General features: G+C 53.2%; 6 protein-coding genes across 6 annotated transcripts; 3 read left to right on the forward strand and 3 right to left on the reverse strand.

Moving 5' to 3' along the window:
* Window positions 1-12: 12 nt before the first annotated feature.
* Window positions 13-1,991, reverse strand: C7974DRAFT_36722 (major facilitator superfamily domain-containing protein). The gene is made up of 3 exons (XM_046139866.1): window positions 1,665-1,991; window positions 1,324-1,611; window positions 13-1,273 (listed from the first exon to the last, which is right to left on the reverse strand). The coding sequence occupies exons 1-3, from the start codon at window positions 1,898-1,900 to the stop codon at window positions 19-21; spliced, it is 1,779 nt and encodes a 592-aa protein (XP_045994042.1). The 5' UTR covers window positions 1,901-1,991; the 3' UTR covers window positions 13-18.
* A 2,936-nt stretch (window positions 1,992-4,927) lies between these two features.
* Window positions 4,928-5,647, reverse strand: C7974DRAFT_378920 (cell death in tomato 1; the record flags this gene model as incomplete). The annotated part of the gene is made up of 3 exons (XM_046140432.1): window positions 4,928-4,968; window positions 5,084-5,440; window positions 5,494-5,647. The coding sequence occupies 3 exons, from the start codon at window positions 5,645-5,647 to the stop codon at window positions 4,928-4,930; spliced, it is 552 nt and encodes a 183-aa protein (XP_045994043.1).
* Window positions 5,648-6,526: 879 nt separating this feature from the next.
* C7974DRAFT_400815 (ribosomal protein S8e/ribosomal biogenesis NSA2) lies at window positions 6,527-7,733 on the forward strand. Its single transcript, XM_046142541.1, has 3 exons — window positions 6,527-6,862; window positions 6,915-6,983; window positions 7,045-7,733. Exons 1-3 carry the CDS (start codon window positions 6,858-6,860, stop codon window positions 7,577-7,579), a joined length of 609 nt encoding a protein of 202 aa, XP_045994044.1. The 5' UTR covers window positions 6,527-6,857; the 3' UTR covers window positions 7,580-7,733.
* A 234-nt stretch (window positions 7,734-7,967) lies between these two features.
* C7974DRAFT_36682 (luciferase-like domain-containing protein) lies at window positions 7,968-9,481 on the forward strand. Its single transcript, XM_046139857.1, has one exon. The coding sequence runs from the start codon at window positions 8,239-8,241 to the stop codon at window positions 9,400-9,402; it is 1,164 nt and encodes a 387-aa protein (XP_045994045.1). The 5' UTR covers window positions 7,968-8,238; the 3' UTR covers window positions 9,403-9,481.
* Window positions 9,482-10,519: 1,038 nt separating this feature from the next.
* On the reverse strand, window positions 10,520-11,853 carry C7974DRAFT_36738 (ATPase, V1/A1 complex, subunit E). Its single transcript, XM_046139869.1, has 3 exons — window positions 11,624-11,853; window positions 11,019-11,527; window positions 10,520-10,969 (listed from the first exon to the last, which is right to left on the reverse strand). The coding sequence occupies exons 1-3, from the start codon at window positions 11,654-11,656 to the stop codon at window positions 10,819-10,821; spliced, it is 693 nt and encodes a 230-aa protein (XP_045994046.1). The 5' UTR covers window positions 11,657-11,853; the 3' UTR covers window positions 10,520-10,818.
* Window position 11,854: 1 nt separating this feature from the next.
* On the forward strand, window positions 11,855-14,143 carry C7974DRAFT_36753 (magnesium transporter NIPA-domain-containing protein). Its single transcript, XM_046139874.1, has 2 exons — window positions 11,855-12,187; window positions 12,253-14,143. Exons 1-2 carry the CDS (start codon window positions 12,155-12,157, stop codon window positions 13,939-13,941), a joined length of 1,722 nt encoding a protein of 573 aa, XP_045994047.1. The 5' UTR covers window positions 11,855-12,154; the 3' UTR covers window positions 13,942-14,143.

Raw genomic sequence — 14,143 nt, forward strand, 5'->3', positions numbered from 1 at the left:
AGACTAATTTGAGGCAGTCTAGGCAACGCGGCCTATAACCTGCTTGCTGTGCTTAATGTTGATATCGCGGATGAACACAGAGCAGATCAGAGCCAAAGACAACATGCAGATACTCGTGATCAGCATCAATCTTTGCGAATCGCCATAAGCCCTTGCGATACCCATGCGCTCAGGAGAACCCCATGCATACGACAATTGTTTAGGCAAAGCAGCATAGATGGCGTCAACGTTGACACCTGCTGGGACGTACTTGATGAGGTTTTTCCGGAAGGTTCCGGTCCAGATGGCACCACTGACAGACGAACCGGCTGCAGAACCGATGGAGCAGAAGAGATTGAGAATAGCAAGGATGACTGCAATATGTTGATGATCAGAGGGTGCCATCATTGCCAGTTCTCCACCGATGACTATGGTCCCTCCAGCTACTGCCGTAAAGATCTGTGTCATGACAATGTAGCCGATGCTGGTACCGGGCTGACGGAAATGAATCATGAGACCGATTGCGAGGATATCGAGAGGCAGCGCAAAGTAGGTGAGAGTCCACTTGAACCGTCCGGTATAGCGGATGAGAGGCCCAAGAACGAAGAAGCACCAGCCGCATTGGACGACGCGGAAGACCTGAGTCACGTACGAGGCCTCGGTTACGCTCAAGTTCCAGACAACCTGCAGCATGGAGGAGAAGTAGGATCCCCAGACTGCGCTGTTGAAGTAGTTGAAGACGAACATCATTCCAGCCATAAACACAGTGCGATCCAGGAGTAGCTCGTATGGAATGAATGTAACCGGGGCGAAGTACTTCTCCCAGATCGGAAAGATGAGCAGAAGGACGAAGCCAAAGACGAGCATACAGATGATCATAGGCGACTTCCACTGCTCGCCCTGGTAGGACCACAGACTGAACGGCAGCAGGAACAAAGCCATGCCAGCTGTCAGGATGAGGATACCCACCAGGTCAATATCAACGCAGAACTTCTTGATGTTGGCTGGCGTCCACTTGACCTTGGTCTCGTCAAGCAGTCCCATCTTCTTAGCCTTGCGATCATTGAAGAGCACGAGGACTGCAAGGGGGATCACCACAACTGGGATAACAATAGCGAAGATGCCGAAGCCCCAACGCCATCCAGGGCCGTCCAAGGTGGACTCTGCAACGGGACCTCCAATCCAGGTTGTGATGATATAGGGCGAGGTTGCGAATGAGAGCATAAGAGCACGGTTCTTCAGACTGCTAGTATCGGCGATAAAGACGGTAAGGATGTACGAGACAGCCTGAGATCTATCAAGAGGTCAGCCAGGGCGTCTTTACGTCTCTAGACGGTTTCTTACCCAGTAGACGAGAAGACCTTTGCAGCTGCATAGGTTTCCACGTTGTTGCAGCCAGCCATCATAATATACCCTACAATCCACATTAAGAGGGATATGAGAAGTCCTTGAGGTCGACCCCACGTATCGAGCAACTTCGCAAGCGGAATCTTGAAGAGGCCGCCAACGATAGAAGACACGATACCAGTGGCAGCAGTAAGAGAATGGAGTTTGAAAGCCGAAACCACGTATGGGTTGAGGGCACGAGTGACGACTTCCTGCAAAGCAGTTACGAAGTAGATCCACCAGATGCTGGAGGCTGTTAATCTTTGAAAATACCTGTTTATGCTTTTTCGTCTACTTACATTGCATAGGCACCGATGAGATGCCATTTGGTCCAGACGGTTGTAGCTGCTTCGACTCTCTTGACACCAGCCTGCGCATTGGCAGTGAAGGGACCTTCCTCTTTGGCTTTCTCGGACGGAGTGGCAGACCCTGCATCCTTCTCTGCGTCGATGGTGACGTTGGAAAAAGGTTCGACAGGTGTAACCTCCTCCTTGGTCTTGCTCTTCGCGAGCGTCAGGTCTGTAAAGAGGCCCATGGTGACTTTCAGGCGCAAAAACTTGACAAGGTGATCAACGTTGATCAAAGCAGCCGACCCTTTTCTTTCAGAGCTGCTATAACAGCACCTTTATTCTCGTCACATACAGTCTGATCGTTTCCTTTTTCTCTCCAACGTCCCGTATTTCCCGCACTTGACCGACAAGATGCACCTCCGGCGCAATGGTTCACCCAGTGGAGACACACCGTTGTGATGTGTCGTCCCATGGTTCGTATTGGCAGCTACACCTTTCTGCCTCAGCCGTCTTGGCGGTACGAATTGCACGCTTCTTTCTAACAAGGCTGTCGATCGTAAAAGGAAAGTTGCAGTGGAAGTGGAGTGGGAGTGGTCCTGGTGACCAACTAGCGCCATCAGATAAGATAAATTTTCAGGATCAGGCCTTCCTGACGACACCTAACCACGCTTGTGGCTTCTCGACGCATGCTCCGACATTCGGCCGTCACGCCGCCCGACCACATTCGTAGAAGGATCTCCGTTAACGAATTGATTGATGGATGTACGACGCGCTTGGCGACTGTTGAGAAGAAGTTCTCCAAGAAACTTTTCTCCAAGTGGTGGCCTTACTGTGTTCTCTAAATTCGTCTGCTCCAAGGTACGCACGGATTGATTAGGCAAGTGGCCCCCGACTGACTGACTGTGATCTCAGGACTTCATCAGAACATCGAGGAGTGGATGGATGACTGTCCCACTCCGCCGCTGTCGAATCTGTTAATGTTCCAATTGGTGGTAGGGCCAGAGATACTTCCTCCGTCGGCCGACACCAAGAGCCCCTGCTTGTTCCCGTATCACAAAAATGCAGGATCACAGTAGACCAACGCATATATTAGCAGCCCCACCGACTTATACATAACCTGCATGACATGGTGCTCTGTCTGCCGTGTGTCGTCGGCGTAAGCGAGCACATCACGGTTTTGCCCGAATGTCAGAAGTTCCACCTCCTGTACGAATGTAATCTCGCCTGAATGACCGAAATTGTTCGCTTGCGAAAGGATGCTGGGTAGCCGTATGAATGACATTCCTCCAAGACGCTCGACGACTGTGTACGCTTGCACGATCCAAAGCCTTCACTGAATCTCTTCTTCGGTCGCATCCACATCTGACAGTCATCACGGAACGCACTGACAGATTTTTCGACACATCATCGATTAGGAGAATTTGCAGAGCAAATTTCTCTTGTGATCCTATAACTGACAGTGGTTGACTCAGATTTTGATGTCCCACCGATGGCCGCGAGACCTACCAACATAATTTGCGACGGCCCTGACATTCGCGATCGGCTTACAGTGTCCTGGTCGCAGGAACCAATAACGGTTTAACTGTGTATGTGGTCAGCACTGTTCCTTCACCTTCTTTCATGAATGATACTTACGCTCCGTCTTAAGCCCAGCACCGCAGGCCCCACTCGCCGCGCATGAATACGACGTAGTACCATTAGTTCCAGCCTTGAACTCCGCCTCGCCCTCGATTTTCCCTCTGAATGAAGAAATCAACTGGCCCGGCTCAACCACATGGATGAAGTTGAGCTTGAAGTCTGAGCCCGCGAATTGGCCTTGAGAGCCTGCATAAACCTGGATGGCCCAGTGTCCTTTCTCTGCTGGGTCGCATGGGAAGGTTCGGCCTTCGGTATACTCGCCAGGGTACCACTGTGCTAGACAGTTGATGCCCTGAATTCCCGCGGGGACTGTACCGATGGTGCTGTCTTGGGTGAAGGTGTAGCTGTTCGGGTCGGTCACATTCGCTCGGATTGATGTCCCTATGGAGCATTAGTGAGTGTCTAAACAAGAGATGGACGTGTGGTCAAACAAGGATAAGAGCCAGGTCTTCCGCTGGGGCCGTTGTATACCATGGCAGCCACTTCGAATGGCTTCAAGCCATCTTGACGGACCTCTAAAGGTGCAGCTGATGCTGTTGCCGAGGCGAGTGCCAGGGTAGACACGAGTGTTGACAAGGTAAACTGCATCATGGAGGTTGTTCAAGAAGCTTTGCGATTGTCAGGTCGAGCGTAGCTAATGGCCTCATGTGTGGTGCTCGCAGGAGCGATCTTTATAGCTGGCTGTAGTAGCCAAAGGTATCAGCGTCCAAGCCACAATCGTCACGCCGGTGACCCGTCGGCTTCTCCACAACAGCTGCACGTCCACGCAATGTGGATCTGAACCTCCCGTCTGTATGCTGCTTTCAGGAACCTTGACAAGCTCAACGGAGCCAAATCGTATCCCTGCTCACGTCCCTGGCTACCTTCATTTGCTGGCAGCTTCTTAGTAGCTCCTGTGGTCATTTCCTCCAAAGCTGGAAGCAATTCCGTTGACTCCATTGAGCCACCATAGGTAAACTCTCGCTCTCGCAGCACACCACCTCGTCACTGGTTGCACGATACCTGGTCGTTGTAGGTAACAAGAACCGCATAAAGTCAGGCCAGACGGAAATAGAAGCGTGTGTCGATCTGGCAAAACGCTATCGACTGCCGGGCGCCTTATTTCTGCTGTCCCTGACAACGGAAACGGCAAACTACCGTGAGGCAAGCAAGGCTTTTGTGGAATCCGAACATTTATTTGTAGCACATCTACATATTAAAAGAGCAGGAATAGATACTATGGACACGAACTCGGAAGGTAGACAGAGTGGTATGAGGTTGCCGAACGAGGTTAATTGGCCCCCAACCTCGTGTTAGAGCAGGATCCCCACTTATGTGCTGACATGGTACAAGCTAAATACGGATTAGTGTCGTGGTACTCCTCGGGAGAAGAATGATCTTGTGATGTAGGGGTGCAGGATTGCTTTGTGAAAGATGTCGGTCAGCGTCTGTCATGACAGGCAAGACAGTGTACATAACATCACCGTTAGCTTCAATCATAGATTTGATCTGTAACCGAAAGGACATCTATAATCAAGCAAGGAATGTTTGAAAGCCTTTCAACACTGCTAGTGGCTCTATATACTGGTCGGCGTTTGTCTGCTGTTTTATGAAGTTCAAATGTGCGATAAACGTTACAGTCTCGAACTGTGTTTTCACGGGTACCACTCTGGTGTTCTTGTAGTCGACTTGTTACCTGTAATTGGTGGTTTATCAAAGCGTCTTTGTTACAGGAGCCAATACCGGCTTGTCTATTAGATCGCACTGTCAGTACTCACCCGAAGCCCAAATGGAGGTGATTGGATACTTACAGTCTGCGCCCAGGGAGTAACTGCAAGAGCCACTTGACAAGCACCTGCCGATCAAGTTCTCTCCGGACTTGAAGGAGGCCTCAGCCTCATATCTTGTGTTCGGCCACGACAGACCGGGCTCAACAGCGTGTATAAACCTCAACTTAAAGTCGTAAACCCCGGAAGAAACCACCTGTAGCGCCCAGTGGCCGTTCGGGGCGGGATCGCAAGGCCAAGTGCGATCTAGTGGAGACTCGCCTCTGTACCAGCGGGCTTCGCAGTTGATCCCCTGACTATCGCCTGGCACAGTCAGGTTTCTATTCGTACTAGTGTAGAAGTACGAGTTGGGATCAGTAATATTTGCACGCATATGACGCCCTGCATTCAATTGTAAGTAATCGTGTCTACAAGTGGCTCTGGATATTACTTACACACGTCTGAGCCGGGCCGGCCAGATGGACTGTATGAATTGACCGCGGTGACCTCGAAGGGTTGCAAGCCATCCTGGCGGACCTCCAGTGGGGAAGCTGAAGTAGAGCAACCAAGAAGGGCAGCGCTGGTGAAGACGGTGACGAGGAAGCGCATGTTTGAAGCAGTGATTCCGAATGGACCAATTTGGCACTGATGACGAGAATATGTACAGAAGGTAAGAATGAGATCCAAGTAGCCTGCGCAGCTATATATATATCTCATGTACGATTAGCTGTAGCGATGACACCATGTTCATTCGTTCCTTGTTTCCGCATCACGATATACAAGGGAACGATTCCTTTGATAAACTCGACATGGAACATGAGTGAGAATCTACGATGATCCTTTCCGAGTTCCGTAACTCGACTGCACTCCTTTCCAACGGGTCCACTTGAGCTGTACAAGGAGGGTTAAATGTGTGTAGCCAAGGCGCGGATTGGGAAGAAATGCACAGCTAGATATTGGAACAAGATCTTGGCCCTCGTACTGGTGTAGACCTGACGAATACCATGTCCGAAAGTTGACGTGTAGGGTCCGAGTTGTGTCGTACGAGGGTGGCCTAGGGCGCACACCGCGTAGAAGGTTAGGTAGACTCCATGATGTATCTTTTAGACACTTGCAGTAAGCGTGATAGTTTCTATGAACGGTCGTAAGTAGGCGAAAGGGTGGTTGCTGAGCTACACAGGGATTCAGGCGGTCAACTCTGTTGTCGATGCACGAGCTTCAGCTTGGGTGCTCCAGCTCAGCCACAATGGGATCCAGTGCAAGGCTGCCGGCATAAAATTTGATTATCTTCGAGTCAGCTTTCGAGTGATTCAAGTTGACTCGGTCGAAACCAACGCGGCGATGATCGAGTGTTGCGGCTGTTGTTCACCTCTTGCTCGTCATCCGAGTTGGGAAGCTGCAACAAAACCGCGCACGGGCCCCCACCAAGAACTCGCTTACTAGCGTATTTCACAGCGAGCCAGCACAGAATTACTTCGTGCCGCTGAACTTTCGACTGACCTCGACAAGCCGACTAACCCAACAGACGACCCAAAGGTACGCTCCACACCACCGAATCCGACGATAAACCAGAGTCTGCCAGCATTGCGACATCGAGACCGCCATGCGAACGCATCATCCAACCTGCACACCGCTCAGCAACGTACCGGCGCACGCGAACCAGCATTCGTCACAACATGATACGTTCTAGCGAGTGGACAAGGAGAGGGAGATGTTTTCGTTGGCAGTCTGGTTGCAATTGCTGCGGCGCAGGAATCCTCGTTATTATTATGGCAACGGCTAACAGTTTCTGAATAGCAGTCTTCTGTAATCTGCAAACATGGGGTATCTATACACGCACCATTCTTTACCTGTCACGAGGGCTAACGACTCGCAGTATCTCTCGCGACTCTCGCCACAAGCGCTCCGCTTCCGGTGCGAAGCGCGCATACTACCGCAAGAAGAGGTAAGCAAGCTTCTTGCATAAACCGATCGCATCTCAAGTCATGTTTCTAACATGGCTTCAGGGCTTTCGAGAAGGGCCGCCAGCCTGCCAACACCCGTATTGGCTCCAAGCGTGTCCACCTCGTCCGTACCCGTGGCGGCAACCGCAAGTTCCGTGCCCTCCGTCTCGACGCCGGTAACTTCTCCTGGGGTTCCGAGGGTATCGCCAAGAAGACCCGTGTCATCGGTGTCGTCTACCACCCCTCCAACAACGAGCTCGTCCGTACCAACACCCTGACCCGCTCCGCCGTTGTCCAGATCGATGCCGCTCCCTTCAGGCAGTGGTACGAGGCCCACTACGGCTCTTCTCTCGGCCGCAGGAGGCAGGCCAAGTCTGGCGAGAAGGCTGAGGACATCAAGAAGTCCAACGCTGTCTCCAAGAAGCAGACCGAGCGTCTCTCCGCCTCCGGCAAGGTCGACTCTGCTGTCGAGAAGCAGTTCGAGGCTGGTCGTCTGTACGCTGTCGTCGCTTCCCGCCCCGGTCAGTCCGGCCGCTGCGACGGTTACATCCTCGAGGGTGAGGAGCTCGCTTTCTACCAGCGTCTGCTCAGGAAGTAAGGGTGATTGGGGATTCTCCGGTGCATTGGTCAGGTCACAAAAGGTGTTTAGTCATGTATCTGGTCTGCACAAACGCAGAACTTCGAATGAACAAGGCATGATAATGCTATTTCTCTAGATACCACGAGTCTATGAATTCTCGATTTCAACGTTATGTGGTCACTTTTGAAACCCTCTGTTCGACAACCTACATGTTTACAATGCCTTGGCGGTCATCAGACCATTTGCCTTGAGTATTTCGCGGCTTTTTAACTGATTTATCTATGTGCACAAATTGTTCTAATTGCTATGTGGAACTGCAAGGATTTGACGCACTAGTGTGGACACCGAACCGGCGACCCACCGGCCTTCATCGAGCATGCCACCACTGCTCACCAGATAACATGGCATGAGACACCGACGACTACCGTTCCTATCGTTCCGCAGGAGGGGTAGCAATGTCAAATTCGTCAGCATGTTGTGAGCCGATTGGAGCGACATCGGTCGTAATCGTGCTCGGTAGGCCCACTGCTGGTTGACGTGCTAGAGCGTGCAGCTGTCGACATCTTGAACGCCGCAATGAGGAGCATTATAAGAGAAGCAACGTTGGCAGCCATGACCACTTATATCTGGACTACACAAGCTTTGAAGCTCAGACAATCATCATCACAACTGCAAACATGCCTACCGAGTTTATATCTCTAGCATTCGCAAATGCTTCCACGGAATTGGAGCCCATCCCGGGTGCGCCCATTGACCCAGACTTCCTGAAAAGATACTCCCAGAACCTGGATGACTATGGCTTCAACTACACTCTCCAGCCCTACGACTCCTCATTCTTTGACCCCTTCACCACGGGCGCTACAATCGCCTCTCACACCAAGAACCTCAAGGTTATCATTGCCCTCCGCCCCAACACCGTCTACCCAACCGTAGCAGCCAAATCCCTCGCCACACTTGACCAGCTCTCTAAAGGCCGTGCTGTCGTGCACTTCATCGCCGGCGGCAGCGACGTCGAGCAAGCCCGAGAAGGCGATTTCCTAAACAAAGACGAACGTTACGCACGTCTGGAAGAGTACATCAAGATCCTCAAGCGCGCATGGGCGTCATCCGAGCCATTCGACTGGGAGGGCAAATACTACCAGTTCAAGGGCTTCAGCAACCGCGTGCGCCCCGTCAACGGCACCAGCATCCCCATCTCCGTCGGCGGCAGCAGTGACGAAGCATACCGCGTCGGCGGTTCGCTGGCGGATATCTTCGGGCTATGGGGCGAGCCGCTCAAGGAGACCAAGCAGCAGATCGAACGCATTTACGCCGAGGCCGCGAAGGCGGGTAGGACCGACCGCCCGCGTATCTGGGTCACGTTCCGCCCGATTGTCGCGGAGACGGAGGAGTTGGCGTGGCAGAAGGCGCATAGGACGCTCGACGCGCTGCAGGCGAATCGCGACGCCGGGTTTGGGAAGGTTGCGGCCGGCGCGCCGCCGCCGCAGAACGTCGGTAGCCAGAGGCTGCTCGATATTGCGAAGAGGGGCGAAGTGCAGGACCGAGCGCTGTGGTATCCTACTGTCACGGCGACGAATGCGAGAGGTGCTTCGACGGCGCTGGTAGGCAGCTACCAGACGGTTATTGACTCCATCCTGGACTACGTCGACCTTGGGTGCGAGCTGATTTCTATTCGTGGGTATGACAACCTCAACGATGCGATTGATTACGGGAGGTATATTCTGCCAGGTGTGCGGAAAGGAATCGAGAAGAGGGAAGGTGCGCAGCAGAACGGAAACGGGAATGGGATCGTGAACAAGGTCGCAGAGGCTGTTGAGAGCGTGACGGTGCGCGACGGTTGAGTAACTGTGTGGTAGTCTCAATGCAAACGATTAACGACATTTGAATCTGTACAGAATATCTTCCCGTGATTGGGTTGGGATGGTTCAACACCGCCCACTTGACCACCCCATAGTTGCAGCAAACACGGTCGGCGGCGGGTCAAAAGTGTGTTATGTTAGTTAGTTCGAGGTCAGCATCAGGCTGTGCCATAAGAAGAGCGAGAGCTCTGCTTCAAGCAACAAAAGCCTCTGCTGTTGGTATTTGAGAAAGCTGGTGCTCACTAGACCAGATAAGATTGCTCTATGTTGCTAAAAGGAGTTGCATGTCCGTATCTAGTTCTAGTAGAGACTCTCAGTGGTAGAATAGTGTTGCAAATTGGTAGCATCTTTTACCTCTGGTAGGCGTTGTGTATTGTCAGCTCCAAGATTTCCTGGTGATATCGCGTGAAGGCTTTTGATTCCATAGCTTGCATCTACCTCTGACAGCTCGAGAGCACAACTCTAAATACTGCCTATCGTTATGGAGTTTGAATACAACATACCGAACATTTGCTCCCTTCACATTAGTTTCTTCACAAGCTGTATCCTCAATGAAGAACATAGGTTTGCAGTTCTGCTCTTCCGTCCTTATATATCTCCATCGCTAGCCCGTACATATACTGCTCAACATACATAATCCACATTCACCGATACTCCTTGCCTGGGCCTTCGCGGCGAAGCACAACCGGCGTCAAACACCCCAGCGGCACGACAACAACAACATCATGCATACCGATATACTCCGACCCCAGACCTACCAGTCGCCGATTATTTAGTGTGCAGAACCGCCGCTCCATCATGTGGTCTGTGAAGTGCTCCAGGAAAGGGCGGTGCTGATCTGCGGCTATGAAGTGGGTCGTGGCAGTGCAGCACGTGAGTGTGTCGTCGAGAGGGAGCTGCGAGGGCCCGGTAGGTCTTCAGCTGTCTCGCTTGACCTTGCTAACAATTGGATCGCGATTAGTTGAAGAAGGGTCTTCCTGAACGCACAATGTCACTGTCTCATACATGTAGCTGATCAAGCCTTAGTGAAGGCCTTTGGCTGCACTGGAAGTGATACTGCGTTGGGACCGTAGAACTCTTTGTGAAGCAGTATCCCTTTGGTCTGATCCGGCGAACGTAGCGATAATTAGACATCTGTAACTAATCAAGTCAGTGTACCGGTGCAAGCCAACCCATATTGCACCAAATTCAGAATGCAGTGGCTGTCGTGGTTGGTGAATGATGATTTGCACAGAAAGCCGCTAAATCTTCCAGTATTCTACAGGCGCCTCTATCAGGGTACTTTCCAAGCGAACGCATGATTCGTCAAAGGCCAGATACTCGCTCGACTGCACCATTGCGCATCTCCGGCATGTGTTCGTGTCGTGGTGTGTATTGCAATAATCGAACGACATGCGTTTAGTCGTGGAACTTCCTGTTCTCGTTCTCGCCGAAAAGGGTACCTCTGATAGAGGGCAGGGCGTCAGACTCGAGCAGCCTGAGACGCTCGTCGAGGGTGTTGTTGATGTCAATGCGGCCGCCGGTACCGACAATGAAGGCACCGCCAGATCTACGAGCAGTCAGCACCTCTACACGTTAGCTGTTCATTGGTGACATACGACTCAGCAGGCAGCGGGTCGCTCTCGTCAATTGTGATGGCAACATCCTTCTCGATCTTGCTCTTGTACTCCTTCTGTGCCTCCTCGATGGCCTGCTTGGCAAGGTCGTTGTCGGCTTTCCTGACCCTGATCTGCAGCTTGTCCTCGTTCAGGGCATATGCACCCTCCAGAATCAGGTTCTTCAGAATACCCTGGTACTTCTTCTTGTCCTTGGACGTCTCGGCCAGCTTCTTCCCTGCGTCCTCAAACAGGCGGTCGAGCAGCTCCTGGCGTGCGGACAGAACACGTAATCGGCTCTTGTTCGAGACGGTGGAGCGTGTGATCTGCTGAGACATGCTAGCCTGCTTGAACTTCTTCTCGTAGGACGAATCGATGGAGGCAGTCTCTTGGCGCACGAGCTTGGACTTTTCGATTGCGAACTCCTCGTCGGCCTTGAGGCGGATCTCGTTGGCCTTCTCTGTGGCCTCCTGGCGGATGAAGGCCGTCATCTTCTTGAGCTCGCCGGCGACCTGCCATGGGGGCACTTGTTAGCTGGCTGTTGACGTAGGTTGGCGGGGAGCTGCGTAGGGCTGCAAGATGGCTGGGCGCCGGCGGGGGCTGCCTACCTGGTCGTCGGAGAGGGCGTGGACTTGCGACATGACGGGCGCTGTGTGGGGGAGTCGGCGGTGGTGGGGAAATGCGAGGTGGTGCAGCGGCGGCGCTGGTGGTCAATGTCGATGGGAAGCTTGGAAGACGGGCGGTTCAAGCCACGGGCACGGGCACCACGGGCAGCTGCGATGATGTAGCGACCGAGACGCTGAAAGGGGCTAGGCCTCAGGTCGGATGCAGACAGCGAAACAATGGAATTGCGCCAGTTTCGCATGCATATTAGCTGTCCCTTCCTAGACACCGATATAAATCAAGCGCCTTCCTAGAACTGCTCCGCATACACCAGACGCGCCGTGTCTCTTGCATGCCCAAGTGCTCTGCCAGCGCGCGCCCACCTGACCCCTGCAGCCGGCCGATTCGGATCAGCGTGACGTTGATCGCCGCCGACCACCACCGGCGCATACACTCCACGCACCGCATAGACACAGCATGTACCCGCTGTCGAGGTAGCAGAGCCCGGTGCAGCGACTGCAACCCCCCTCCCAAACATGGTGGAGCTCTCACCGGGCGCCAGCGTGGCTGTAAGTAGTCCCCGAGTCTCGCCATGCAGCCAGTGAATGCGCCGAAGCTCACAGTGCATGTACAGCTCGGAGTCATTGTTGGCCTCCTCTCCACCAGCGTCCAGAGCGTCGGCCTGACGCTGCAGCGAAAGTCCCACCTGCTCGAGGAAGAGAAGGAAGACGACTATGACCGCCGGCCCCCCTACAAGCGCCGGCGCTGGCAGCTGGGCATGCTCATGTTCATCGTGGCGAATGTCGTGGGCAGCACCATCCAGATCACCACCCTACCGCTGCCCGTCCTGTCCACCCTGCAGGCTTCCGGCTTGGTCTTCAACTCGATATGCGCCTCCATCATCCTCCACGAGCCCTTCACCCGCTACTCCTTCATCGGCACCATGCTCGTCGCCGCCGGCGCCCTCCTGATTGCCCTCTTTGGCGCCATCGCCGAACCCTCGCACAACCTAGACCAGCTATTGGCGCTGTTAGTCCGACACCACTTCATTGTATGGATGGTCATGACCGGCCTTGTCGTCGTCCTATTGCTTGTTGCCAACTGGGTCCTGCAACGCATATACCCCCGCGCAACTCCGCGCCTGCGTTTGGTTCGCGGCATGTTTTATGGCTGCGTGAGTGGCATTCTTTCCGCACACTCGCTGCTCATCGCAAAGAGTGCAGTGGAGCTGCTGGTACGCACCATTGTCGACCGCCATAACCAGTTCGATCGCTGGCAATCGTGGATGATCCTCATAGGACTCGTGGTCTTCGCCCTGACGCAGCTTTACTACATGCATTGTGGTTTGAAGCTAGTCAGCACAAGCGTACTATACCCCCTCGTGTTTTGCGTTTACAACATCATTGCTATTATCGATGGTCTTATTTATTTCCACCAAAGCGAACGATTGTCGAATCTGCACGCTGGCCTCATTGCTTTGGGAACGGTGGTACTGCTTGCAGGCGTGGTCTGCCTAAGCTGGAGGCTGGAAGAGAACGAGGAGGAGCCCATGTCGCCTGTGTCAACCAAGCACCCTGGTGTGCCCATGCCGCAGTCCGCCCTAGAGCCTGGTCTAGGCCTACTACACGCTCACACCTCGGACGAGCCAGATGCTCCTTTGGACATCGAGGAAGCAACACCAGGCCTCCACGGATCTGTAACAGAGCAAGCGAAGCGCAGGTCTGTTGATGAGCGGACACCATTATTGGCACGCGCGCCTACTGGACCCTCGTACACTGTGAACTCTCGATCGAAGAAGAGTCCAGCATTAGACCTCAATACTCGCAGTCCTCGGCCAAGCCCCAGACCATCAAGGAGACGAAGAATGACCTTCTCTGAGGAAACTAGCGAGATCTGGGACGAGCTGAATGACAGAGACTCGTTGCCTTCGCCTGTAATTCACCGATCTGTCGAGTCAGATCGCAGACCACGAGCAGGCACGCTCCCCCGACAAAGGCAAAATACCCAATCGGCATGGCTAGATCAGATGCGCAGGCGTTCGTGGTTTGATGGCATTAGCGCTGGTTCCCAAAGAAGTCCGACGATATCACAAGGAAAAAGACGTTCAGACAGCTCCTCGACGCTGCTTGACCACCCTGATCCAGATGACGATCACTCTGATTCAGACCTCGTCGCGCACAGAAGCGGAACGTGGGGCTTTGGAGGAGGCACACGCAGCACCCACGAAGGGCCTGGCGATTGGCTGAAGCTGAGATGGTGGAGAAAGAAATTACAGGGTGATACAGATGACGAGCAGGAAGAACCCAGAAGCAGAGCAACATGATATCCCGGCACGGTCCAAGAATTTGAATAGACGAATTACGCACATTATTGCAACGGTCCTGGGCCTTCTTCTTGCACTGCATCATGACTGCCTTTTGTTAATAGGGTCGAGGATCGCTATAGCGCCTTCCTCCGTAAATCTTCCGTGGATCCCCCGTGAATTTAGCGTGGTGGGGCGTTGACACCTGCCGTTGTTCATGCAA

The sequence above is a fragment of the Boeremia exigua genome, assembly GCF_020726555.1.
Source record: "Boeremia exigua strain MPI-SDFR-AT-0100 chromosome Unknown C7974scaffold_10, whole genome shotgun sequence".
NCBI classification, from domain to species: domain Eukaryota; kingdom Fungi; phylum Ascomycota; class Dothideomycetes; order Pleosporales; family Didymellaceae; genus Boeremia; species Boeremia exigua.

Coding starts and splice junctions, on each gene's coding strand:
- C7974DRAFT_36722 (XM_046139866.1), bottom strand. CDS start 1,900: ATGGGCCTCTTTACAGACCTGACGCTCGCGAAGAGCAAGACCAAGGAG. Junction 1,612..1,664: donor CTCATCGGTGCCTATGCAAT/GTAAGTAGACGA, acceptor AACAGCCTCCAG/CATCTGGTGGATCTACTTCG. Junction 1,274..1,323: donor AAGGTCTTCTCGTCTACTGG/GTAAGAAACCGT, acceptor ACCTCTTGATAG/ATCTCAGGCTGTCTCGTACA.
- C7974DRAFT_400815 (XM_046142541.1), top strand. Junction 6,984..7,044: donor GCATACTACCGCAAGAAGAG/GTAAGCAAGCTT, acceptor ACATGGCTTCAG/GGCTTTCGAGAAGGGCCGCC.
- C7974DRAFT_36682 (XM_046139857.1), top strand. CDS start 8,239: ATGCCTACCGAGTTTATATCTCTAGCATTCGCAAATGCTTCCACGGAA.
- C7974DRAFT_36738 (XM_046139869.1), bottom strand. CDS start 11,656: ATGTCGCAAGTCCACGCCCTCTCCGACGACCAG. Junction 11,528..11,623: donor ACGCCCTCTCCGACGACCAG/GTAGGCAGCCCC, acceptor CCCCCATGGCAG/GTCGCCGGCGAGCTCAAGAA. Junction 10,970..11,018: donor GACCCGCTGCCTGCTGAGTC/GTATGTCACCAA, acceptor GACTGCTCGTAG/ATCTGGCGGTGCCTTCATTG.
- C7974DRAFT_36753 (XM_046139874.1), top strand. CDS start 12,155: ATGGTGGAGCTCTCACCGGGCGCCAGCGTGGCT. Junction 12,188..12,252: donor CACCGGGCGCCAGCGTGGCT/GTAAGTAGTCCC, acceptor GTGCATGTACAG/CTCGGAGTCATTGTTGGCCT.